Below are 27,521 nucleotides of genomic sequence, written 5' to 3'. Positions count from 1 at the left end.
TGGGAAATGGGTTATGCTGTAACAATATCTGATAGGTACTTCTGTATTCAGCTGAAAAATCCAAAGGGTAAAAACCATAATGAGATTCCTGTACTAGCCTGTACTGTATGTGTTAACACCTATGGGCTTGATTTTGCTCCCACTGAGGTTGGTGACACAATGCCATTAATATATGGGTGTCAGGGCCTATATCATCAGACCCTATCTTGAGCCAGTCCAACACCATTTCAGTTCATTCTAATTGCAAGGAGAAATCACTGCCTGGGCAAGAATACAAATTTCCTGATTACCAGGCATGAAGCTCTATCACTTAGGAGCCTGCCACTTCTGGCGGATGTTCTGTTACTCTTAACCAACCAAAAGACATTTTAAATTGAATGTGTTTTAAAGCAGTTTGCTGAACCAGTGCACATTTGAGAGCCTGGGCTGAGCTCTTGCATAGGACATCACATAGTTTTAAAATTCCCATCACATGTTTTTATTTACAGGTAGTCCAAATAAAAGGGAGAAAACCAGGTTTCATTATTATTGTGCCTTGATATATGCTAATGTATTCAGGACATGTGAAATTACCCACTGTGCAGAGACACCTATAGTATTTAGGGACAATGGAAGATATGAGTTTCTGCTTTAATTCAGAATGTACTGGCTTTTGCCTATTTGTTCTGATAATTCAAACATCTTTTTAATTTAATTTTCAGTACTCAATTTAGAAAAATTACAACTCCATCCCCTTAACACTTTTTAAAGGAGCCACATAATCTGATTTAGTTCTTTATAAAAACATGCTTTATAAACCAGTCACCCTCTTCTATGTTAAATTCAATATTTCAGCAAACAAAAAGTTACTCTTAGTGGTTTTAAAAGCTATATATCTTTGTTTTCAGGTCTCCAGTTAGCTTAAGTGATGTTTATGTGCACTTTTCCACATATTAGACTGGAAATATGATGGTGACCTCTATAGAGATAAATGTCTGCATTTTTTAATCTTGCAGTTCCAATTATATCTAATTATCTTATATCTAATTATCCAACTGAGTACTATTATCAGCTAATGTACATGATCAGCTAAGTATCTTTGATCATTATAATGATCAGTATATATGATCAGCAAGTGCAATGATCATCTATAATATCTACAATAGGATCATCTTAGTATCATAGATTAGCTAAGGACAATCATTGACACAGGAGAGCCTAATCGACTGCATGAAAATATAAATTTTCAGTGTGACTGAACATTTTGAACCTGTTCCTAGTGAGTTCAGCATATATCTGTATACTGGAAGTCTCATAGCCAACAATGGGAGCACACAGAAGCTGGACATTCCTATCAGACTCCACTGAAATTTTGCAGTGGTTCCACTACATACATCTCTGCCAGGAGCAGAAGACTGAAACAATGGAACATTGTCCAAGAATGTATTCATTTATATGTTTCCTGACCTAGCAATAGCATTTACATACAGCCCCAAAGTAAATGAATCCTTTTATCTGTTAATAGAAATAGACTTTCAATGACTGGTCTTGGCCAGATTACAGATGCCATTAACTTTGCTTTTGTAGTATACCTGTTAAGAATTCCATTTTGTCCGTTGCAGGTGAATGCCAGTTTTGTCCTATAGTACAAGAAAAATGTTCTTGTGTTAGGTGGATCAAAAGCTACAGAAGAAAGGTCAAATAATTACGGTTTCTGCTAATGGCAGAATTTTACCAGAAATTAAAACACTTCATATTTTAAGATTTTTGTTCATGTGTAACTTTTTACAGACTTGGAAATGGCTTTTGGGTCCCATGGTGTTGCATATCTGTGAACGGATCGTTAGATTCTGGAGATCTCAGCAAAAAGTGGTCATTACAAAGGTATGTAACACAGTTTTAATGCCCGAGAGAGAAAAAAAAGAGTGCAGATTAAATGGTTTTATCAGAAGAAATTTTCATTTTTAAATTTTGTTGGTAGTCTCTACATCAGTAGTTCTCAACTTTTTGGGCCTGAGGCACCAAAATTTTTGTGAATTGAGTAGAGCCCCATTTCAAAAATGAATTTATTCATTACAGTGCTTGCCTTCTTGCAGAATTGCTGGGCAGTTGGGGCGGGCAGCAGCCAGGCAGGGATGAGCCTGAGCTTACATTTATGTCCTCATAGCTGCTTATCCCCTCACATCGTGTAGCACCCTTCAAAAGATCTCTTGGCCTGCAGGGTGTCCCGGCAACCTGGTTGAGAATCACTGCTCTATATGCTCTACAGATTTATCCTTAGTGTTGCTTTCATTCCCATTATTATCTTGCAGTTTGACAAATTTTTGGAGGTTTCTTTTAGGTTTTGAACCCACTTTGATAAGTCCCCAAGAACATTCTATATATAAGCAAATTAGAACTACAAAGTAACAGACTAATGACACTATGACACAGACCTGAGGTCAAATAATGTCACTCCTGCTCTGAGCTCATAGCATGAAATCCTAACCCTACTGAAATTAATGGCACAACCTCAGCGGGACTAGGATTTCATCCTCAAGGTCTGGAGACCTCTAGGTGTTGTGAAAGGTATCACCTAGTGATTTGAAAAGCAAAAAGTGGGAACTTGATTATATTGCTGGGGAACAGTATAAGAGTATCATTGCACGAGCATGCAGGCAGAAAATCAGAAAAGGCAAAGCACAATTTGAGATGCAAGAGGCAAGCGATGTAAAAGACAATAAAAAGGGATTCTACAAGTATGTCAGAAAAAAGAGGAAGACAATAGGACGTGTAAGTACCTTACTGAATGTGGAAGGCAACCTAGATATGGATGATGCAGAGAAGGCTGAAATATTTAATGGGTTTTTTACTTCAGTCTTCACAAATAGAGACAACTATCAGATGAGTGAAATTGGCAGCAAAAATAGAGACAAGGAGCCTATATTAATGGCAGAACTGGTTAGGGATTACTTAGAGAAGCTAGATGCTTTCAAGTTAGCAGGGCCAGATGGGATGCACCCTAGGGTACTGAAGGAATTGGCTGAGGTAATTTCAGAGCTATTAGCTACCCTCTTTAAGAACTCACAGAGATCAAATGAGGACCTAGATGACTGGAAAAAGGCAATTATAGTGTCATGTTTAAGAAAGAGAAGAAAGACAATCCAGGGAATGAAGGACCAGTCAGCCTGACCTCTATACCTGAAAAGATCATGGAGCAGGTCCTCCGAGAATCCATCATGAAGCACCTAGAGGAGAGCAAGATGATTAGGAGCAACCAGCATAGATTCACCAAAAGCAAGTCCTGACTGGCCAGTCTGATTTCCTTTGGTAAGGTGGCAGGCTCTGTGGATGGTGGAGGAGCAATGGATGTGATATACCTATAGCAAGGTAGAAAGCTAAGTAAATACAGAGTAAATGAAAGTACTGTAAGGTGCATACATGACTGGTTGGATCATCATGCCCAGCAGCTACCCATCAATGGATCAATGTCTAGTTGGGAGGAGGTATCAAGTGGGGCTCTCCAGGGGCCTGTCCTGACTCCAGTATTGTTAAGCATCTTTATTAATGATTTGAACAAATGGATGGAGTGCACACTTAGCAAATTTGTGGATGATATCAAGTTGAGCGAATTTACAGACACTGTGGAGGGCAGGGCTAGAATCCAGAATAATCTGGATAAACTGGAAAAATGGTCCACAATCAATCAGATTATATTTAACTAGGGGAATGTGAATTTAAGCATTTGAGACAGAATAATTGTATGCACAAATAGAGACTGGGAAATGATTGGCTGGGCTGTGGTACTATAGAGAAGGACCTGAGGGTCACAGTGGACCATCAACTAAATATGAGATAACAGTGTGCTCTTATTGCAAAAAAAAAGCCAACAGCAAACTGGATTGTATTAACAGAAGTGTCTCTTGCAAATCAAGTGCTCAGTTCAGCATTGGTGAGGCCTCACCGGGATTACTGTGTTCAGTTTTGGACTCCACACTTCAAGGAAGGTGTGGACACATTGGAAGGTATCCAGCAGACAGTGACAAATTATTCTAGGACATGAATTGTGAAGAAAGGCTGAAAGACAGTTGTATAAGGATGGGTGGGTGAGCAGGGCATAAGCCCCAGGCAATGCATAAGCGAAAGGAGGTGCCAGAATGGAGTGAGAGGCACCTTACCCTGCTCCCCTTTCTCTTGCACTTTCTAGCTGCTGTCCTGGCAGCAAGCAACAGAAGCCCAGGAGCATGTATCAGTGAGTGAAGTGCATTCTGGGAAACATAGTTCTAGTGAATGGCGATGGGTGACAGCAACTGGAATTCACTGCTAGTGGGGTGAGATATTATCCCATATTTTTGCCACTAAAAATGGTGGGGTTTTTTACCTCTTTACATGAATGTCTGTGTCAAAATGATGGGGTGACATCTCTCCTCAGCAGCAGCATAAAGTGCCACTGCCGGCTACTGGAGTCTCTGGAGCCAGAGTCCTACAAAAAAGATACAGGGAGAGGGAGAAGGACAAACTGTCCCAGGTGTAGTCCAGGCCAGTTATATGTCTGCTGAAAGAAGTAGAAGTATTTAGCCTGGAGAAGAAAAAACTGAGGGAAGATTTGACTACAGTCGTCAAATACATAAAGGACTCATATGAAGAGGATGGAGATAGACTTTTCTCTGTGGCCACAGGGGACAGAACTAGGAACAATGGCCTCAAACTGCAGCAGAAGAAATTTAGATGGGAGATTAGGAGGGTGGTCAAGCATTAGAACAGGCTACTTTGAGACCTTTTGGAATAGCCATCCCTGGAAATTTTCAAAAGCAGGTTGGAGAGATGCTTGACATGGATGGTTTTGTCAGGGGTGATCCTACTTTGAGCAGGGAGTTGGATTAGATGAGCTTCTGAGATCCTTTCTAGCCTTACTTTTTTATGATCCTAAATTGTCATAGTCGTATTGACTTCAGTGGAGCTCTACCAGTTCATGTCAGCGAAGGATCTGCCTACATATTCTCACACTGGTGACAATCAAGAATAATTTCATTTAAGTCAATTTTGTTTTGCAGGAAAAAAGTAGAGATCAGAATCACACTTACCTTGTGTAAGTGGTAGGTATGGCAGATGAGATCTTGATGATTTCACAAAGTTTTAGAAAGCAATGCTAAAATGATAATTTCAGTGGACAAACTTGTCTAAAGCAATCATTCATTATATTGATATAGAATGGGTTCTTAACTCAATGAGCTTTTATTAAAGTTAACTAGAATTGGGCTCAGTGGGCATGTCTACATGTTCATTTATGCAGTAAGCAGAAATAGGCCAATACATGTGCAGGTATTAAAGTGCATTAATGTTGTATGTGGACTGACTTGGGACTCAACTGAGTCCCAAGTCAGTCCACACACACAGTGTTACTGTGCAGTGAGGCATCAATATGTGCATTATTGTACAGTAACTAATTGGGCATAATGCAGGTATCATTGCTTAATGCAGGTATCAAATTTACACTAAAGCCAGCATAAGTCACTGTATTTACTGAGCAGTAATTTTGGTTACTGCCCAGTAAATGCACATGTGTAGACATGCCCAATGGGTTTGATTCTTTTTACTTTGGAATAAATCAGCATTAACTCCATAAAATCTATTTTTGGACCAGTTTTACTTTGATATGAGAGAAGAATTAATTCTGTATTTTTGACAATATTTTTGTGTGGTCTCTTAAACTGAAAAACAACCTAAAGTGTGTTCTCCTACACAGGATTCCCTCTACTTCTCAAACTCAGAATGCAAAATTATGTCTAACATATGCAATGGAAGCTCTCAATCTACTGGTGATTGAGTAGCATTATGACACACGGTATAGTCCATTATCTACTGCCAAAAGTGATGCGTATGCTACTTGTCATAACCCTTTGGTTGAAGGCAAGTAGAAGTGAATGCTAAGAGGCCTGTAACTGTCTGAAAATGACTAGTACCTTGAACTCATAAGTTAACCACTGCAGGACATATACATCTTTTATTGTGGTTTTACTGTGGTCCAGGTAGTGACCCATTCCTCTGGAGTCCTTGAACTTCATATGAAGAAACATGGCTTTAAAATGGAGCCTGGCCAGTACATTTTTCTACAGTGCCCTTCCATATCAAAGTTGGAGTGGCATCCTTTCACACTCACATCTGCTCCTGAAGAGGAATTCTTCAGTGTGCATATCCGGGTTGTTGGTGATTGGACTGGAGCTCTGTTCAAGGCCTGTGGAGCAGAGGAAAAAGCCTTTAAGGAACCCTGGAAGCTACCAAGGTTTGAATATGTATATGCATGTTTTGTTGTTGCAGGATTAGACAAAAATTCCTGAACCAATTCAATATGCCACCTTGCTAAAGAGCAACTTGGTAGACATAGAAATTAACTTAGATCTCTTAATTATCATTGAGAAGATGACTGATGACAAATAATCACTCAACAATCAGTTTCAGAATCAGTTTGTGAGTAAATATGGCCACATACCTGTATCTGTGCATTTGTGAACTGGATGAAAATGATACCAGCTCTTTATGTATGCTAGCTTCTTATCTATGTACTTGCATATATATCTTATAATGCCCCCCATCAATATATCTGACTTCCCAATACGGACCCAGTTTGCTATTTCCAGCTTCCTTGCGGTCTCTCTCTCCAGAGACCCTGATCTGCTCCCACCTCCTCCCAGTGATTTCCTTCCACATAGTGCCTGGCTTCAGGAACCTTTATTCCTCTATGACAGATGTGTATAGAGTACTGATAAAGACAGCAAGCCAGACTTTCATTTGATGTAAATCAGTATTGGTCCACTGAAGTAATGGGGCTATATTGACTTACACAAGCTAAGCATCTGCTCCTATGTTGTACGTGATGGATCAAAAGCATATTGATTTTTTTGCAACCCTGTTTGAGGTGCCAGGAAAAAAGGAAAGGCATAGGGCAGGGCAACCAGAATCCCAATGGATTTGAAAGGGCTGGTAACAAAGTGGACTCCCTTTAGTAAATACCATTGGACAAGGGCGTTGTAATGAACTGGGGAATCAAAAAGAAGGAAACATGACTATGGCGGTATAACTTCACATGGCTAGATTGACGACAAAAGCTTAACTTATACACTGTATGGGAATCCAACTGCAACCAATGAAAGCAATCAGAGAAATAGAAGAATAAAAAATATATAGGTAAGGGATAGCATTGGACTGGTCCAAAGCTTACTGATGTCAAAGGAAAGATCCCCCATTTATTTTTCTGGGCTTTACATCATACCCTCAGAGAAGAGACTAGTATGTTACTAGTCTCTTATTAAAGTCATCTTATTAAAATCAATTTTCAAAATTATTTAAGCATGTAGACCAGATTGTGAGCTGTTGTAAACTGACATGGGTCCTCAGACTTCGGTGGAACTTTGCTGATTTACAGTGGAAGAGGATCTATCTGGCTCCCTGCCATGCCTGGAAACTTTTAGTGCCCCTAATGTCATCTTTCAACACACCCTGTAAAATTTCCCCCTTAATATATTACAACATTTAAGAAAAGAATAAAACAAAAACAAAACTTAGTCATCTCTAGTACCTAAAAATAATAACTAAATGGGTGACTAACTATATAAAAAATAACCTGCAGTAAAAATGTTAGTTGAAACAGAAGCTATTTAATGACTTAACAGTGAAAAAAATCTCTAGAATACAAAGCTGATTCTAAATAAAAACGGTATTTATGATTTAATTAATAAAAAAAAGAAAACAAACATAATTATATGCAACAGAACTTGGCTACTTTCCAGGATCAGATATCCTGCTGCAAGGATGAGGTTTTGTGAATCAGTTCTCTGGGTCATATTGGGTATCTGCAGATGTGTAGGGAGGCTGTAATTATAGATTAATCAGGTCTGCTGGACAGTGTTAATTAGCGTGCTCCAGCAGCCTCTGCATCTCGTGTATCAGCATTCCTACACTTCAAAATGGCAGCAGGGGCACTTTAACTAAAGCTCAATCGATGAGCTTTAATTAAAGCACCCCCACTGCCATTTTGAAGTGTAGGGATGCTGATACACAAGACTCTGCAGGTACTTTAATTAGAGTGTGCTCTAATTCAAGTGCCCCCTCCCCAGCCCAGATCATGTGTAAAAACACCCATAGAGCTAAAGCTAACAGCTGTGTGGAACCACTGATGAGCTTCAAATGACTAGAGAAACACTGGCTTTTGAAGTAAAAACTGTAGCAATCTGCTGAGCAGCTCATCATGTGAATTAAGTGTGCTGGTAATCACTGGGATTCAAATGATCTGGCTTCTACCCTCATAATTGTAGAAGAAAATAGTAGCTGTGCTTTCTAGTTAGTTAACAGACAAAGGTAATAAATACAAACAATGGGTAATGCAGAAAAGGACCTGGGGGTTACACTGGACAGTAAGCTGAATATGAGCCAACAGTGTGCCCTTGTTGTGAAGAAAGCTAATGGCATACTGGGCTGCATTAGTAGGAGTGTTGCCAGCAGGTCAAGGGAAGTGATTATTCTCCTCTATTCAGTGCTGGTGAGGCCACACCTGGAGTCCTGTGTCCAGTTTTGGGGCCCCCACTACAGAAATGATGTAGACAAATTGTAGAGTCCAGCAGAGGGCAATGAAAATGGTTACAGTACTGGGGCACATGACTTCTGTGGAGAGGCTGAGGGAACTGGGCTTATTTAGTCTAAAGAAAAGAAGATTGAGGGAGGATTTTAATAGCAGCCTTCAACTACCTGAGGAGGGTGGAGCTAGATTGTTCTCAATGCTGGCAGATGGCAAAACAAAGAGCAGTGGTCTCAAGCTGCAGCAAGGTACATTTAGATTAGATATTAGGAAAAACTCTCACTTGGGCCGCATCCAGAAGAGCCCAGATGTGCAGCATGTAGCACTGCAGACCCATCTGCAGCACCACATACCACACATGCAGACATTCTCCATGCTGCTACCTTGCAGTGCGGGGACATTTTTTGACCCCTGGAGATCCCAGGGTCAAAAAAACCCACACCAAAAAAACCCCACCAAATTGGGCAACACACATGGCAACAGCTGGCCAAAACCAAAGCCTGGCCTGCCAGAGCCACACTGGCTGCTGGCCAGGCTCCTAGCTTTAGGAGTGCCATGGCTGCAGCTCCCCAAGGACCCCAGTACCCCAGGTAAAGCTTCTGGGGCCAGCACAGTAGCTGTCCCCAGCCTCCCCTACCTCACCTGGGGTAATCTGCTGTATGCCAGAGGGTGCGTGGCATGGGCATTCCCTGGGGACAAGTAGCAGTGACACAAGGTGTGGTGCTGCTACTTATCCCCGGGGAAACAAAGATCTGCACATGTCTAGATGCGGCCTAGAAGAGTAGTAAAACATGGGAACAGGTTACCCAAAGAGGTTGTGGCATCTCAAGCCTTGGAAGTTTTTATGACCTGGCTAGACAAAGCCCTGGCCTGGATGATAGAGTTAGGGCTCGTCCTGCTTTGAGCAGAGGGTTGGACTATATGACCACCTGAGGTCCCTTCCAGCCCTAATTTTCTATGATAGGAATTTAAGACTGAAAGGGGCCTCATATAATTGATTTCAGTCCCTTGCTATTGCAAGAAGCTGCATCATAAAATAATAAGACTATCGCAAAACCAGTTCAACCCCTGCTACTGCTTTGGGAAAGCTGCCTCAACCAACTCGATGGTTAGATGCAGCAGTGTGCTTTATATCAGGCATGGGCAATTATTTTGGGTGCAGGGCCATTTACCTAGTTTTGGCAAGCTGTTGAGGGCTGCATGGGTAGTCCCGCCCCTTGACAGGTGCCCCACCCCCAGTCACCATCTTGAGACCAATGTCCCTATGTCTTGTGTGTCCTGTTGCCCTTCTCTGGGCCCCACCGGCACTGGCGCCAGGACACTGGTGTGGGCCCCACGCTCCCGCTGGCTCCCATGCACACTCACTCCCAGTGCCCCCCTCAGCCCTGCAGTATAGGCAGGGGGCAGTGCACAGCACCAACCCCGTGGTCACCAGCAGGGAATGAGCTGGTGCTGGTCACGGGGAAAAGAGGCCCCTCACTCACCCCGTGGCCTGTACTCCCTGCTGCAGCTACTTGCAGCCTGTGCAGGGCTGTCCTGAACAGGCACAGGCAGCCCCACATGGGCTGCAAGCAGCTGCAGCATAGGGCACTAGCGGGGCTGCTTTTCCCCATACTCAGCACCAGCTTGTAACCCGCTGCCACTGCCGGCCTGGGCCCCTCACCGGCTCTGGGCTTGCCTGTTGGGGCTGCGTCACAGTGGGAGCAACTGCTTGGCACAGAGGAAAGTGGCCCCCCCGCTTGCCCCACTAGGCAGGGTTTGCTGCTGCTGCCCACCCAGAGCTCCCACCATGGTAGGCTGTGGTGTGGCTGCCACTGCTGCCTTTGTGCTGCACAGTATGGGAGCTCCAGGCAGGCAGCAGCAGCAAACACTGCCTGGCACAGCAAGTGGGGGAGCTGCTTTCCTCCACACCCAGCAGTTGCTGCCACCGTGCACAGCCCCGACAGGTGAGCTCAGAGCCGGCATGGGGCCCAGGCTGGCAGCAGTGGTGGGTTACAAGCTGGTGCTGAGCGTGGGGAAAAGCGGCCCCTCCCCGTGGCCGGGACCCCATGCTGCAATTGCTCGCAGCCCACGTGGGGCTGCCCATGCCTGAGCATGTCCTGAGCAGGCATGGTCCTCTCCTGACCCACCCCCACTTCTTACCTGAATTTCCCTGTGTGGGGCTTCCGGCAGTGGGGGCGAGGCTGGGTGCACCCTCCTGTTGCAGGAGCCCACCAGGGCTTCCTCTGGGTCCTACTGCCCCTGGCTCCTGTCATCTTTGACAGGAACCAAGGACAGATAAATATTTATTTTCTAAATTTTTTTAGGGACTCTGTGGGCCAGATAGAATGGCCTAGTGGCCCGTGGGCCATATTTTGCCCACCCCTGCTTTATATCAATTAATGTTACATTTCCTGAAATGGTGCAGAAAACCTCCAAAGTCTCATAAAACAAAACAAAACAAAACAAAAATGCTGACTATTTCTCCCAAATGAAATTGCCTAGGTCACTCACCAATGTAGGAATTGCATATTGTACTTCTCTAACAAGCAGTGAATCACGTCCTTAACTTATTTCATTGTATCAAAAATTAGGCAAGAAATATTACCTACCCTACTGTGCAACCCAATATTTGTTGTACATCTCAGGTGACCTTTTGCCACTCCCTGTTTCTATGAGTCTTTACATAAGTATAAGGCAAAGACTACTGAGGTGTGAAACATTTGGATTCATGGCAGCTGCTTGTGTTTCCCTTAATAGTTTACCAGAAGAACTGATTTTGTGACTCACCAGGCATAATATGCAGTTCCTATAGGATCTGTAAAAGCAATATATTCAAAGGCCTTCAGTCTGTCTTAAGTAACCTTTGTTTAATTCTATTTTCAAAGTAAAAATCCCCAGTTTCAAAGACTGATAATACTGAATTTTTAAAGCAACATATAGGGATTGCTCTATCAGCTTTGATTACTAATAATGGGAATCATGCTACTAAATCCTTATTGACCTATTTAAAAGTTTATGCATAAATATTCCCCAAATACTTCATATAAAGAGCAGTTCTCAACCTTTCTAGATTCAAAGCACCCCTTGTTAGACTCAAGGTAGCCCTCAGAAAATGCCAGCTCTTCATTTTCATTTGTTTTGTTTTTTTGTGGAAAGAATATAATAGAGCAATTTTTCTGTGGCAAAGAACTCAGACCACAGGAAGTCCAAATGTATTTAACACTATGAATTCCTATTTGAAATCACTGGGTTAATCTTGTGCATCATGTTTCCACACCTAACAATGCTAACGTTGTGTGGCACCATACATCACCCTTGAAAGGATTAGGGCTGTGCGAAATTTTGCCAGCTATTTCGTTTCAGCGCTGTTTCAACTCGTTTCAAACTCGAGACAGCAAAATCAAAATGAAACAGAGAGCTTCGAAACAGCCTCGAAATGAAACGAGGCAAGTTGAAATGGTTCGAAATTTTCAAAACATTTCAAGTTTTGAAGCTCGAGCTGGGGTTGCCTACAGGGAAACAGGAACTAAAGTAAAGAGAGGAAGGGGGAAGAGTGGGGAAGGAGTGCTCTCATTATTGACTGTGTAGCTGGCCAGTGACTGTCATCCTTCTCTGAGGTCTCTTCCAATCCTAGTGGTCTGGGGGAGAGATGGAAAAACTGCTTAAAATGCAGCACTGTTTGAACTGCCCTGCTTTCTGCCTTGGTATCAGTTACTGAGCTGTGCGTTCCAGTTTTGCCTGTCAGCAGCTAGGGGTGCAGGGTCCCAGAACCCAGACTCCCCCTACACCTATCTCCTCGACAGCTGGCAAGCTTTGTGGCCTCAGCAGGGGCTAGCAACCCTGCAGCTTTCACCCTGATGCGCCTTAACACACACACACAGTATCACCCATGTCACGAGTTTTGCTTGTCTGCAGCTTGAGGTGCTGTTTTCCCAAAACCCCTGCACCTATCTCCTTGAAACTTGGCAGGATTCATGCTGTCAGAAGGGGCTACCATTTCTGCATGTTTCATCCAAATCAGGCTAGAAATTACAAAGTTATAGGCTGTTTCTAGCTTCCCCATTATAGCCTATGGGACGAAATGACAGAACAGCAGTTTCAAATCGAAACGAAATGCTGTTCTGTCAAAATATCGAAACGCAAATCGAAATGGAATGGTGCCATTTCGCACAGCCCTAGAAAGGATCTCAAAGCACCCTGGAGTGCTACAACACCCTGACTGAAAATTACTGATGCAGAGAGTCCTGCAGAAAGGCAAAATCCAAGGTCTACACCCTGGGCAGCAGTGGTAGGAGCAGAGGTGGGCCAGTAGCCACAGTTGTGGTGGCTGGGCAGGTAGCATCAATAGCTGCTGTTCTTGCACCCCTCCTAAGTAGGTTCCTGGGGCTGGTTCCTCAGTCACCCACTATTCATTATGGTATTGGTCTTAAGTCTTGCATTGTCATACAAGTGCAGGGTATTCCTATGCTATCTACACAGCTGATGACAAGTCTCATCTTATGCGCCTTTTACACCCTAAATTCACATTGACTTCAATAGGAGTTTTGAGTGCCCAGGAAATGCAGGCTTAGGTACAACATGAGCTACCTAAGCATGATCAAAGCAGCCATAGACAGAAAAAATAGATGTGTCTATAGCTATATGTTTGTACTTGAAGCCAAACATTCAAAAACTGTTAGTGCATGCCTAGCTGCTGTTTAATATGCAATTTCACATGCCTATCATTGGAAATCTTTGAAAAAATGGCAAACCAAAAGTTAAGGGTAACTGAAAAAGGGAAATATTAACTCATGCTGCAGGACATAAGCAAACCAACAATAAAACATGAAAAATAATAGATTTTTAGGTGATGAATATTTTTGCAGTTGTGTGCACTACTACACATTAATTATTCCTTCCTATCTTGTTAACTTTTATATATTTATATATAACTTATATATAACGAATATAACTATATTTAACTTTTCCCACATCTGCCTATTTACTTACAGTATTTAAACTTCACTTTTAATATGGTTCAAACAAGTGTCAGATTGCAAAACAATAATCCAGGAAAAGTGATAAGCCCCACCGTTTGGGTTATTTGGGGCCAAACTGGAGAGACAGACACATATGCACCCTTTCCCCACCAGCTCCACTCCCTGCAGAAAGCCAGTGGCAGTCGCAGCAGCAGCAGCCATGCTACACCATGGCCCTGCCAGGCCCCAGGCACATGCAGCCACTGTTCACTCAACAAAGACCTCTTTCCTCCCACCCCAGATTCCTTGGCCAGGCTGTAAAATACCCTGGTGCCAAGCTGCTGACCAGTGAGGATGCAGGGCTTGGGTCAGTGCAGCCCAGGGGGCAGGGCTGGCCCACTGCTTGGGCAGAGAAGCAGAGCTCTACCTTAACACGGGATGAGATATAGTACAGATGTTCAAAAATGCTCTAACCTAAACTGCTTTAGTCTGATACCACATCCATTGAGGGTTAACTTAGAGCATGATCTGCTATTTTTGGTGTTCTCTGAGCCATGAATGTCTGTTCAGTTATGACTTTAGAACACTCTCTGCATGCTTAACACATGATAAGTATAGATTCATAGATTTATGGATTCATAGAAGTTAGGGGCAAGACCCCCAGGTCTCTTTCAGTTGTGATGCTGGCTAGTGTAGCACCACTGAGCCTGTAAGTATTTTGTGGATCATCTCTCTCCAGATGGAGCACTTTACATTTCTCAGTGTTAAACATCATTAGGTTTAGATCCACCCACTTTACAAGCCTGTTCAGGCCAGTAACTTCTGTACAGGCCTTTAACATTCTAGTTTCCTAAAGGAATGGAATAGAGGATTGTTAATACTTCATTTTCAAGATCTAATTTCTATTGAAATCCTGTTCTATTCTAGAAATTGTATTGAATCCTCTTTGAAAAATGCTGATTATAGAAGATGGCATATGTGAACACATTTTCTTCGTTCAAATCCCCCTTTTAGCTCACCTACAAAGTTAGTTTTTCCATATCTATATCTCTGAAATACTTGCTTCTCTGAAAGAGTTCAGAAATGCATATGATCTCTCTTTCTTTAATATGTATAAAGAACTTTTAAAAAAGATTAAAATAATCTGCTCCTTCTTGCTTTGATTTATACAATGCAGAAAATAAAGCTCTAAAAGCAGGATGCTTTTCAGTAAATCATAATTAAATATGCAAATGCCTCTGCTAAATTTGGACATGCAATTATATGACTAATCACATTTCAGAAAGCCTGAAAATTGCAATTGCATGCTTAAATAGATGGCCAGGCCCCTAACCCACATGGGCGCTCTTGTTCTTTCATTTCACAAAAAATGGTTTATTTGCTATTAAATTTCACCCCCTGAACATTAAATCTATTTGTGAAGGTAATTTATGTGCCATTTTAGTCATGCCATTTTTACATATGCATCAGAGGCATAGCTTTTGAAAATGTAGCCCAACACATACCTCATTTTAAGTCATGTTGATATGGTGCTGACTTTTTGAACAACTTTTATTTTATTTCTCCAGACTGACTGTGGATGGACCATATGGAGCTGCAACTACAGATATTTTTCACTATAAAGTCAGCATGTGTATTGCAGCAGGAATAGGAGTCACTCCATTTGCCTCTGTTCTAAAATCCATCTGGTATATAAGCTGCAATCCTAATACAGAACTGATATTGGAGAAGGTAGGGGGAAGTTTGTTTATGATTCCATTCAAAAAGTTCACTGTCCCCACATCCCCTGGTTTTGGGACAGTATTTAATAAACTAATTCTTGTCTAGATTAGATGACCAACTTCTAGGTCATCTAACCTTGGAAAACTTGCCTTTATTTCTGTTGGAATGGAGGTACTATTTCATCAGTCTGATGTCCAGTTGATCTAATGAATCTCCAGAATGGCCTTAGGTAAAATGCTTGTTAATGCCGAAATACTCTACTGATGGCCTAACTGAACATTTTCGTTACAGTTTGCTTTCAAGCACAGTAGCATCTCCTCACAATTCACCTTGGCATGTAGACATCAAATAAATATGGAAGTGAGGAAGGATATTTGAACATTACTATAAGTAAACTCATTCTCAAGATGATCAGTATGGCCTGGATAATTTTACATCATTATACCACATCAGTGGTGCAGGTGATGAGCAACAGGGCTCTGCAAAGCTTCAGGTGCTGATTCGATTTCAAGGAGATTTGGCCTGATTCGGTGGCCAAATCTCTGAATCCGAATCAAATCAGGAAACCAATTAAAAGGTCTGAATCAATTTGAAGCTCTCCAAATTGATTTGGAAAAGATTTGGAGTGCTTCAGCAATTCAGGCAGTCCCCACTTGCTGCCGCAGGGAGCTGGACCTGGACTCCATGATGGTAAGTAGGGGGCAGGGGAGGAGAGACTGGAGGAGGGGGGAGAAGACCATGGGGGGGATCCCTGCCTGTTCCCCCAGCCCTGCTGAGTGCCCTCTGACCCCTGCCTGCTCTCTCAGCCCTCAGCCAAATGGTTGCCGCACCTGCCCCAGCTCTTTAAAAAAAACCCCAACTCACCAGCTGCTGTCAGGCAGGGAGGCAATCCCTGCTGCCCCCCACTGCCCCATGCTGTATGGGGGGCTCTACCACAAGCCCCCTGCCTGCTTTCTCAGCCCCCCCATGGCTGCCCTGCCTGCCCCAGCTCCTACTCACCAGCTGTTACAGTGGCCTCAGGGCTTCTGGAGGCTTGTGGCAGAGCCCCCCATGCAGTGCAGGCCAGTGGGATGAGCGGGGATCACCCCTCTGCCCAGCAGCACCTGAGTCAGGGCTTTTTTTCCCTTTTTTTAAAGGGTCAGGAGCTGGGGGAGGCAGGGCAGCCATGGAAGGGGCTGGGAGAGCAGGCAGAGGTCAGGGAGCTTGTGGCAAACCCCCCCATGTGGCGTGAGGCAGTGGGGGGCAGCGGGGATTCCCCCCCCCCCGCCTGGCAGCAGCCTGTGAATGTGGGATTTTTTTTCCAAAGAGCCCAATGCTGAGAGAGTGGGCAGGGCAGCCATTGAGAGCGGGCTACGGATGAATCTCTGGATCAGATTCAGCTGAATCAATTCAGGACAGTGATTCGAATCACCGAATTGAATCACTATCCCCTGAAGCGGCCCTATCCAAAGTGAATACTAGTCGCTTCGCACAGGCCTAATGAGCATGACTTTTGACTCTGGCTGGGTTTTTTTATTTGGGTTTTTTTTTTTACCAAGTGACTATGAAATCCAGAAGATCAGTACAAATTAAATAGGTCATCAGCCTGGGGAACCTGGACTGTCTTCATCTGGTATCTGGTTTAAATATTTCTTACTGTGAGAACTATTTAACCCACTTCAGAACTGAACTAATTTGGTCTGGCTAGATCCATCAGAAAAGGAGAGAGAAAGAGCACCATTTTAACTTTATAGTCTTCCAGCTTGTTTCAGCAAGTTTCCTGGGAAGCTGTACATACTGTAACAAAAATTCCCCACCTAATGACTAAATGAGAGTCATCAAAGGTTTGGTGTCCCATACAGTGTTTCTTGTTACTGATTCCATTCAGAAAAGTATATACACTTTTCATTTATGATTCTGAAAACTGATATTACTGTGTGGCTTTCGACATTGATTATGCAAAGCAGCATTGCTATGATCTGGCTGTAGTATCCTGAAAAACATCCAGCTGTGCATCAACTCCTAATGATTTGGGATCTTACATTTCAAAAAATATAATTCTATATCCATTAAATACAATAACAGAGAAGTTAAAAGAGAGGAAAATATGTTTTAACAGCTGCACAGTTGTTTTTTTCTATGTCCAACATAGATGTTATAGTACAATTCATTGCAATTTCGGGGAGGGAGGAAGTTAGGATAATGAAAACATGAAGGAGCTTGATAATGCTTCTATCCTGCTTAATAACTTAATGGAAGTGTCCCTCTTAAAAACTAGAAATGAATAGGCGTTAAACAATTCTTCATTTCTTAGACCTTTTTTCTTTCAAAAAGTATATTTTTTCTCAAACAAATGAACAAAAATAGGAAGCTCACACCATCTTCTTCTATATCAATCCAGAAAGGCTCTGTTCCACTTCTATCTGTAGTTTTCATATTGGCACTTCTGGTTCAGTCTCATGGCACTACAAGCAGTATTCAGCAACACTCAGCTGCTCTCTCACCCTGGAAAATCAGAAAGTTAATAAGCATAGAAAGAACAATACAAATCATTGCACTTCAAAAAGATGCTCTGGTTCCAAGTACAGTTTATTTCCCACAAACCACCTTTGATCATTTCATTGACAAAAGCATATACGATGCTTTAGGTCAGGGGTTGTTTGACCAGGGGTACTTGGGAAGGCCCTAGGGGGTACACACGGGCAGGCAGGGATGGAGCGCTGCCCCCCCAGGAGCAGGGCTGGGGCAAGGCGAGGGCAGCAGCACCCTTCTATGGGCCGCACAGGTGCCACCCAACCAATTGAACAGCGGGGGGAGCTTGCACTCAGTGGCAGATACCGCCGCCATCCACCACTCTGCACTGCCGCTCTGCGTCCAGGCATGGCCCCCTGCTCCACATCCGGCTGCCAGGGGTACATTTATTTTAAAAGGTTGAAAACCCCTGCTTTCTTAAATCTCTAAACTATCATTTGTAATTAGGAAAAGATAATAAATAAGTCAGTACCTCATGAAGTTGGGGTGAAGAAGAGATAATTGGGGCGGGATAGAAAGTTGTAATGGAGAGCTAAGAAAAACGTGTCTGAAGGTCTCTTTCCTATCCATAATAGAGAGTTGTACTTTTATACTGTTTAGCTATTTTTAACTCTAAAAACTTAACCAGAATTTGTTCAATATATCAGAAAAATGGGCTGATATTGAAACAACATCTGAGTGAGAGGGTACATCTACATGGATTTGAGTGCAGGTCTAAGTGCTACATTGGTGGTTCAGTGAGAGAATTCTTGCTTGCTATGTGGGGAGGCCCTGGTTTGATTCCCAGCCAAGGCCACCCTTTTCTTGCTTGCTTGCCTTGCCCAAGCCATGGCAGCTGCCATTCACAGACATCTGGGGGTACAATAACGGTGGTCAAGGGCCCTAAGGCCCGCAGCACCAAGGCCCCTGCCCCGCCGGAGCTGAGCAACAGGTATGCATCTCTTGCCACTCCAGCAGAGCCTGCTGAGTTGCCGGCTCCCGCAGGCAACATGGACCCAACTGCAGCTCCCGCCCCTGCTCTCCCCAAGACCAAAAGTAGGGTGTTTGTTGTGGGAGACTCTCTCCTGAGGGGGACTGAGGGGGCAATCTGCCGCTCCAACCCCTTAGCCCGGGAAGTCTGCTGCTTCCCGGGGGCCCGCATCCGGGACATTGCGGAGAGGATCCCAGAGCTCCTCAAACCCACAGACCACTATCCCATGCTCCTAATTCATGTAGGCACCAATGACACGGCTCGGAGCACTCCCAGCCATGGCATGAGGCGCTACAGGGATTTGGGAGCGGGGCTAAAGGGTCTGGGGGCACAGGTGGTGTTCTCGTCGATCCTCCCAGTCTCAGGCTATGGGCCGAGGAGGGAGAGGAGGATCCACGTGGTCAACCAAAGACTACGGCGCTGGTGTCGTCAGGAAGGCTTTGGCTTTCATGACCACAGCCCGCTCTTTGGCGAGAGAGGCAGCGAACTGCTGGGAAGAGATAGCCTCCACCTCTCTCCCCTAGGGAGGAGGCTCTTCTCAGCCAGACTGGCTGACCTGCTCCACCGGGCTTTAAACTAAGCCCACTGGGGGATGGGGGGACTACTGCCACTGCTGGCCCGCTGAGCAATCCTTGCAAAGCCAGAAGGTCAAGGCACTTGAGGGAGCCCACCCCTGCCCCAGCCCTGGCAAAATCTGTGGGCAAGGAAGGAGCCCCCAGGGGGCACTTGCTTGCCTGTACACAAATGCCAGGAGCTTGGGGAATAAGCAGGAGGAACTCATCCTCCTGCTCAATGCAAATAATTATGATGTCATAACGGAGACCTGGTGGGACTCCACCCATGACTGGACCACAGGTATAGATGGCTATACCCTGTACAGGAGGGATCGTGTAGAGAAAAGGGGCAGGGGTGTAGCTCTCTATGTTAAGGAAAGCTACACGTCCCTGCAAGCTGATATTGGCAACCAGGGTGGACGGCTGGAGACCCTCTAGGTTAAAATCCGTGGGGAACACGGCACAGGGGACACAGTGGTGGGAGTCTACTACAGACCTCCCACCCAAAGTCCTGAGCTTGACCAGGAGTTTGCCCGGGAACTGGCTGAAGCCACATGCTCCAGGACCATGGTTGTCATGGGTGACTTCAATTACCCAGACATCTCGTGGGAGGATCGCTCAGCAAAATCTGAGCAGTCACAAAGCTTCCACTCGTGCGTGGATGACCTCTACCTGACTCAAGAAGTCTATGGGCCAACGAGAGGCAAAGCACTGCTCGACCTGGTGCTGGCTACTGGGGATGACCTAGTTGGCGACCTAGTGATCTATGGGAAGCTGGGTGACAGCGACCACGAGCTGATCACCTTCACCATCCACCGAAAAGCTGGCAAGTCAGTCAGCAACACGCAAGTCCTTGACTTCAGGAAAGCCGACTTTGACAAGCTCAGGAGGCTTGTCAGTGAGGCCCTAAGGGACCATGACCACGGGGAGAGGGGAGTTCAAGAAGAGTGGTTGCTCCTCAAGGGAGCGATCCTCAATGCACAAACTAAGTCTATTCCATCTTGAAGGAAAGGCAGCAAGAGGGCACAGCAGCCCACCCTGGCTCTCCAGGAACCTAGCAGACCTCCTGAGGCTAAAAAGAAAGGCCTACAAAGGATGGAGGATGGGAGTCACCGCCAAGGAGGATTATTCTGCACTGGTCCGGTCCTGCAGGGAGCAGATCAGGAAAGCCAAGGCTGCAACTGAACTCCAACTAGCTTTGAGCATCAAGAACAATAAAAAGTCCTTTTTCAGATATGTGGGGAGCCGGAGGAAAAGCAGGGGCAACGTTGGACCCCTGCTGAACCAGATGGGGCAACTGACATCTGACGCCCAGAAAAAAGCCAACCTATTAAATAGGTACTTTGCGTCGGTCTTTCATCAGTCCCACGGGACGCCCATGCCGGCTACGGGACAGGGAAGTCCGGGTGAGGGTGATCCCCTGCCCTCCATTGATGCTGACTTCGTGAAGGAACATCTTGAGAAGCTGGATACCTTCAAGTCAACCGACCCTGACAATCTTCACCCCAGGGTACTCAAGGAGCTGGCGAGCATCATAGCCCAGCCTCTAGCGAGGATCTTTGAAAACTCTTGGCGCTCTGGTGTAGTGCCCGAAGACTGGAAAAAGGCCAACGTGGTGCCTATCTTCAAGAAAGGGAGGAAAGTGGATCCGGCTAACTATAGGCCCATTAGCCTGACTTCTATCCCAGGGAAGATCTTACAAAAGTTTATCAAAGAGGCCATCCTTAATGGACTGGCCGATGCCAGCATCTTAAGGGATAGCCAGCATGGGTTTGTTGTGGGTAGGTCTTGCTTGGCCAATCTCATTTCCTTCTACGACCAGGTGACCTATCACCTGGACAAGGGAGAAGAGATTGATGTCATATATCTTGACTTCAAAAAAGCCTTTGACCTGGTTTCCCATAATCACCTCTTAGAGAAACTGCCCAATTGTCACCTTGGGTCCTCCATGATCCACTGGCTGGAAAACTGGCTCCGGGGTCGGACCCAGAGGGTAGTAATTGATGGAAGTCACTCATCGTGGTGTCCTGTGACCAGTGGGGTCCCCCAAGGCTCTGTCCTTGGACCCATACTGTTCAACATCTTCATTAATGATGTGGACACTGGAGTCAGAAGTGCTGGCCAAGTTTGCTGATGACACCAAACTTTGGGGAAAAGCATCTACACCAGAAGACAAGCGGGTGATCCAGGCTGACCTGGACAGGCTCAGCAAGTGGGCGGACAAGAATCTGATGGTGTTCAACGCCGATAAATACAAGGTTCTCCACCTTGGGAAGAAAAACCCGCAGCATCCTTATAGGCTCGGCAGTGCTATGTTGGCTAACACTATGCAAGAAAGAGACTTGGGGGTCATCATTGACCACAAGATGAACATGAGCCTTCAGTGCGATGCTGTGGCTAGTAAAGCGACCAAAACGCTGGCTTGCATCCATAGATGCTTCTCAAGCAAATCCCGGGACGTCATTCTCCCCTTGTACTCGGCCTTAGTGAGGCCGCAGCTGAAGTACTGCGTCCAGTTTTGGGCTCCACAATTCAAAAAGGATGTGGAGAAGCTTGAGAGAGTCCAGAGAAGAGCCACGCGCATGATCAGAGGTCAGGGAAGCAGACCCTACGATGACAGGCTGAGAGCCCTGGGGCTCTTTAGCCTGGAAAAGCGCAGGCTCAGGGGTGATCTGATGGCCACCTATAAGTTTAGCAGGGATGACCACCAGTATCTGGGGGAACGTTTGTTCACCAGAGCGCCCCAAGAGATGACAACTAGGTCGAATGGTCATAAACTACTACAAGACCATTTCAGGCTGGACATAAGGAAGAATTTCTTTACTGTCCGAGCCCCCAAGGTCTGGAACAGCCTGCCACCAGAGGTGGTTCAAGCGCCTACATTGAACACCTTCAAGAGCAAACTGGATGCTCATCTTGCTGGGATACTATGAACCCAGCTGACTTCCTGCCCTTTGGGCAGGGGGCTGGACTCGATGATCTTCCGAGGTCCCTTCCAGCCCTAATGTCTATGAAATCTATGAAATCTATGAAATAGACCCCAGCATAACTATGAGCCAGAAATGTGATGCAGTAGCCACTAGGGCGAATAAAATTCTGGCATGCATGAACCGCTGCATCTCCAGGAAATCTCAAAAAGTGATTCTCCCACTTTACTCAACATTGGTGCGGCTGCAGCTGGAGTATTGTGTCCAGTTCTGGGTGCTGCACTTCAACAAGGATGTGCTAAAGCTCGAGAGGGTCCAGAGAAGGGCCACCCATATGATCAGGGACTTGCATAGCAAGCCATACGAGGAGAGGCTGAGGGACCTCAGACTCTTCAGCCTAAAGAAAAGAAGGCTGAGAGGGGACCTGATTGTGACTTACCACTATATCAGAGGCGTACATCAGTGAGCTACTGTTCACCAGGGCGCCCTGGGGGAAAACTAGAAACAAGGGCCACAAACTCCTGGAATATAGTTTCAGGCTGAACATTAGGAAAAACTTCTTTACAACTAAGGTGCCCAGGCTATGGAACAAGCTCCCCCCAGAGGTAGTGCAATTATCTACCCTAGAGGTCTTCAAGAGAAGCCTGGATAGTCACCTGGCTGGGGTCATCTGAACCCAGATGTCTTTCCTGCTCATGCAAGGGCCTAGACCCGATGATCCTTTGGGGTCCTTTCTAGCCCTATGAGTCTATTTTTGAACCTTTGTGAGGAGAGGGGAAAAGCAAATTAAAGATGCAGTTTGATGACAAGCTGCTGCTGAAAAAGCACTTCAAATCCCGCTATATGCTCTCTTAGATCACTTAAGGGAGTCAAGAAACTGTGTGCAGGATTTATTAAGTCAAGCCCTTGGAAATATTATTTACAAGAACTTGGTAACGTACAATAGGAATGCTTGCCAATTTGGTTTTGAATTCTGGCCTAACCCTAAGTAATAGCCAAATGCTTCTGCCTTGCCACATCTGTACCCTTTTTTGGTGATTCTTAGACAAGAAAAATATCACAGGGTACCAAGTAATTCCTAGTCTGATTTTTAATAAGGGCTGACTTTACCATCCATTGCCCTTTCGGGCTTGGTTGAAGATAGTGTAATCTAAGAGTGAATATAGAGGGATGGGGCCAAAAATGTTCTTGAATAATTTAAGATGTGCTATCCTACTTGTAGAATTTGGGCTAACAAATGTTCCTGCAAATTGGCTTCAGTGAGACTGTTCTAAGAGATTAAGGGTAAGCATATGCATAAGTGTGTGGTTTACAGTATTTGAGTGACTTAATCACTTTTATTGTGCCTAAACAACCTTTGTACTGTGTAATGCAGCATTAGGAACTTTCCATTCAAAACACCTCCTGAAATGGAACTTGCACTTTAGGGGAAAACAGCCTTGGGGTAACATCAATGATGCAAAAGAGTTTTTAGTTTCCCTTCTGTGTTTGTGTGTGGCAGGGGAGAGAGAGAAAGGGGGTGCATAAAGGGAATCAGGAAATAATTTTCTAGTTGTGGAAGGGAATCCAAAGAGACCACAGAATCATTGGGTGCATCTACACATGCACCCTACTGCGGAGCTCACTTAATTAGCTCCACAGTAAAGTATCACTTTCTACACATGTGCAGGTATTAGGGCATAGTAAATTAAAATAAGTCTACTGTAGGATAGTACTGTTGGGAAAAGTATTACCCTATGGCGGAGTAATTACATGCACTGAAACGCATGTGTAGATAGTGACACGGACTGGCTGGGGAACAAAGGTGTTAAAGTGCAGACACTGCCTGCCACCTAGCCTTGCACTTTAGCACCCTTAGGCAGATCCAGATGAGTGTGTGTGTGCATTTCCCCAGGACCAAATAGCACCAGCACATAGCTGTGCCACTACTGCTTGTCCCCAGGGAATGCCCGTGCATGTGTGCTCTGGCATGGAGCAAGTTGGCCAAGGTGGGGTAAGAGAGGCTGGGGCCAGCACCTAAGCCTAGACTCCCCTACCCCACCTGGGAGGACAGTAACTGTATCAGAGTTTATCGTGTCACCTTAATGGCATGTGTAGATGCACCCATTGAGATCAAGAGAAGACTGTAAAGAAAATTAAAATCTAATGTATATACTAAATATCAAAGGAAATGTATTTATGAACTTTTTCCCTGTTTTCTCCTCCTTTTATGAAGGACTACTTTTCACAGTGGAAGGATACATCTTATACATTGTTTTTTAAAATTATTTATTTTTAAATAACAAAAAATGAAAAATGAATGACCTATATTTCACTAGCAGTCATTTCTTTCCACATGTGCATTGCTAGACTTCATAGCCCTCTCAGGTGGATAAAAGCCTGAGGTTCAACATACCTATGATTAATACCAAATGACCACTAATATGCACAACACTTAGGGTGACCATATGACCCGGATTGGCCAGGACAGTCCCAAAGAGGCTGTCTCAACAGAGGCTGACTCAGGAGCCAGGCATGTGTGAGTGGGTCCACACCAATGCAGGACTTTTGCTTCAATTTTCTCCAGGGAGCCCAAACAATGGGCTGCTTCTTGGTCTGGACTCCACTGGGCTGCGAGCAGAGTCACTTGCGCAGTAGAGTCAGGGTGGAGCAGGGGCAGGGGGGTGGGGGGGGGTGGAAGGAGCTTCATGATTGTGTGTGTGTGCACACATGCACCCCACACTGCATGGCTCCGCTCTTGGGAGCTGCAGGATCGGGGGGAAGGGGGTGCACGCCACACTGTCCTGCCTGGTCCCACTCCTGGGGGAACAGGGGGAGTGTGTGTGTGCTGGCACCCCCAATACCCAACCATTCTGTATTGCCTTCATATTATTATGGTCATCCTAACTATACTGAGACTTACTGCTATAATGAGTCAAGTCTCACAGGACCCCTGTGAGAGACAGTAGAGTATAATTTCTATTTTACGTGTAAATGTTTCTGTTTCACTTATTTTTCACAGGTGTTTATGAGGTTATATTTATTAAAGTTTGTCAAATTTGTTACGGTGCTGTGGGAAGATGCTGTAGGAGATGGAAGTGTTCATATTACTTAATCAGTCATAGTGAGAATCTCAGGGCCATGAGCCTACCAACAAGTTACTACAAAGTTAACAAAAGCATGGAGTTAGTATTATAATATGTTCTGTTATAGTATGTTATGTAACTTTGCCTGTATACACACTTATATCACCCTATAACTGAAAGATAACTAAGGGATAAGGGCTTGAGTGGAAGAGGGGCAAGCTACCATGGGTCAGCTTTCATTTATTATAGGTCAAAGCATATAGAGTAGCTGATGCACCATAAATCCCTACCCTTGTTTACCTTGGAGGAACTTGTTAATTTGCCCATGCCTCCAGAGTAACTTTGCTTTTTTTCATTGGCTAAGAGCTTCCACTTATAATATAATTATAAATAACTTAATCTGTCGCAAAGTATGCAGCACTTTCTGCAGTGATGAGTACCATAGAAATGTCTATTAAGGAAATAAATGAGAGGTTTCTCTTTTTTTTAACAACTTTGTTTTGATTTGAGTACAGCTATCATTACATTTATTGAACAAATATTTCTTAGTGTTGCCCACATATAGTGGAGATACAAATACTCATACCTTCCATAAACCCTGCAGTGATTTAATTTAGAAAAAAAAAATCCATCAAGCCAAAAGCAGTACAAATTTATCTAATTAATTTTTCACAAGTAAATAGGCTTAGAGCCATAGTTGTGCTATTGCTTTTTAGAGATTAAGCCTGGATATTCTACAGCTAATGACTGGAATGTTACCACTAGTTTTCATTATGCACAGGCTGGATTTTTTTTCCCCACATCAACAGCTCTTCATTTGCAATTTGCCATTAGAATGTATTCAATTGTTTGGTAACTTGGATTTTAGCACTGGCAAACAGCTGCATCCTCATTTGTTCCACCTTTATTTTTTACCCCTTCCCACAAATTTACTAGGAAAACATAGTAATTTGGAAAGCATAAAAGACAATATTCACCTGTCGAATGTAACCTCATTATGAAACAGATTTTGAGAAGCAGCCTTTATGCCTATAAGTCTGACTGCTAAATTTTGTCTGATCTTTGCAATGCCCCTTTGCAGGGCCTTCATCTTTACAGTGGAAAATAAAAGGCAACTATATTGTGGCTGGCTGTACCTCTAGCATAGCTAGTCAGGTTGTGGGGATGATCAGAACATCTACAGCTTCCTGGAAGCAGGTTTAGAGGAGTTTATATGTTACACATGCAGGAATCAGCAGTAAGAACAGATGATGAATGTCTTCCTCTAGACTTTCCTTGATTAATTATGCCTATGTTGTATCTAAACGAACAGGATCTCCTTGGTCACTACAGCTCTACTCACTTCTCCAGTGTTCACAAGCATAGAGGGGCGGGGGAGTGCAGAAGAGAGAAGGAGAGGAAGATGAATGTTCATTAAGGAGTACTTATTAACAATGTCCTACTATGTGGTAAAAGCAGACTTATGAAGTATAGGCCTGCACAGTTATATGAGATGGATCCAAATTCCCTGTTCTTCTTTGCTGTACAAAAATGTGGAATGGAGGAAAAGGAAAGATAAATATATGAGCATTGCAAGGGCACGGAGTGTTATAGGAATAACACACTGCTCAAAATCCTACATTACAGTTTTGATTAATAGTAATACTGCATCTAACTCAATTTGCAGAAAGAGCGCTTGGAAAATTTAAGGCAGTTGACTTGTGCAAGCCATCAAGCTGATGAATGTAGTAGAGGAGGGTGGGATGGGTGGAGACTAGGGAAACATAAATCTAATAAGACTTTTTGAGAATCCTAAAAAATAGCATAGGCAGTTAATGCTATGAACCTAATAATAAAAATATAGAATTCAGAATATTTTCTTAATTATAGAACTAAACTGTTGCTGGGTGTTTTTATTCCACAGTTAAAGAGGGTATGTTTTATTGTGTTTATTATATTTTAATTATATATCTAGTATGCTGTGCAATGCCCCAGGCATCTCAGTGGAAGGAAAGGGAAGTTCTTTATAAATAGTATTTACTATTATTACCCTTATTTTATTAGAAGTCCATATGCCCCAGTTTTATTTTTCCATAGGCCAGTCTTCCTCAACAGCTTTTCCCTTCTTCCTCAGGATGCTAATCATGGCCACAAATGTTCATAGTGATGAACAATTCTGTTCATTAACAACAAAGATTTCTCATTTGGTTTGTAAGGCCCCAAAATCATAATAGCTCAATGGAGTTACCCCAGGGATGAATTTGGCCAATATGTTAGATGTGGGTTATTATATCCATTCCTTCTCCACCTCTATGTGCTAACC

General features: G+C 44.1%; 1 protein-coding gene across 1 annotated transcript in view; it reads left to right on the top strand.

The window, feature by feature from the left end:
• Positions 1 to 27,521, top strand: part of NOX3 (NADPH oxidase 3) — an 80,956-nt gene that overhangs the window by 41,330 nt on the left and 12,105 nt on the right. The window contains exons 8-10 of the mRNA XM_059724171.1: positions 1,771 to 1,863; positions 5,988 to 6,241; positions 15,039 to 15,201. Coding sequence (XP_059580154.1) covers positions 1,771 to 1,863; positions 5,988 to 6,241; positions 15,039 to 15,201 — 510 coding nt within the window. The remainder of the gene's footprint in view (positions 1 to 1,770; positions 1,864 to 5,987; positions 6,242 to 15,038; positions 15,202 to 27,521) is intronic.

The sequence above is a fragment of the Alligator mississippiensis genome, chromosome 1 (genome assembly GCF_030867095.1).
Source record: "Alligator mississippiensis isolate rAllMis1 chromosome 1, rAllMis1, whole genome shotgun sequence".
Classification (NCBI taxonomy): domain Eukaryota; kingdom Metazoa; phylum Chordata; order Crocodylia; family Alligatoridae; genus Alligator; species Alligator mississippiensis.
The sequence above is the reverse complement of the archived record's forward strand: the minus strand, read 5'-3'. Positions and strand labels throughout refer to the sequence as shown.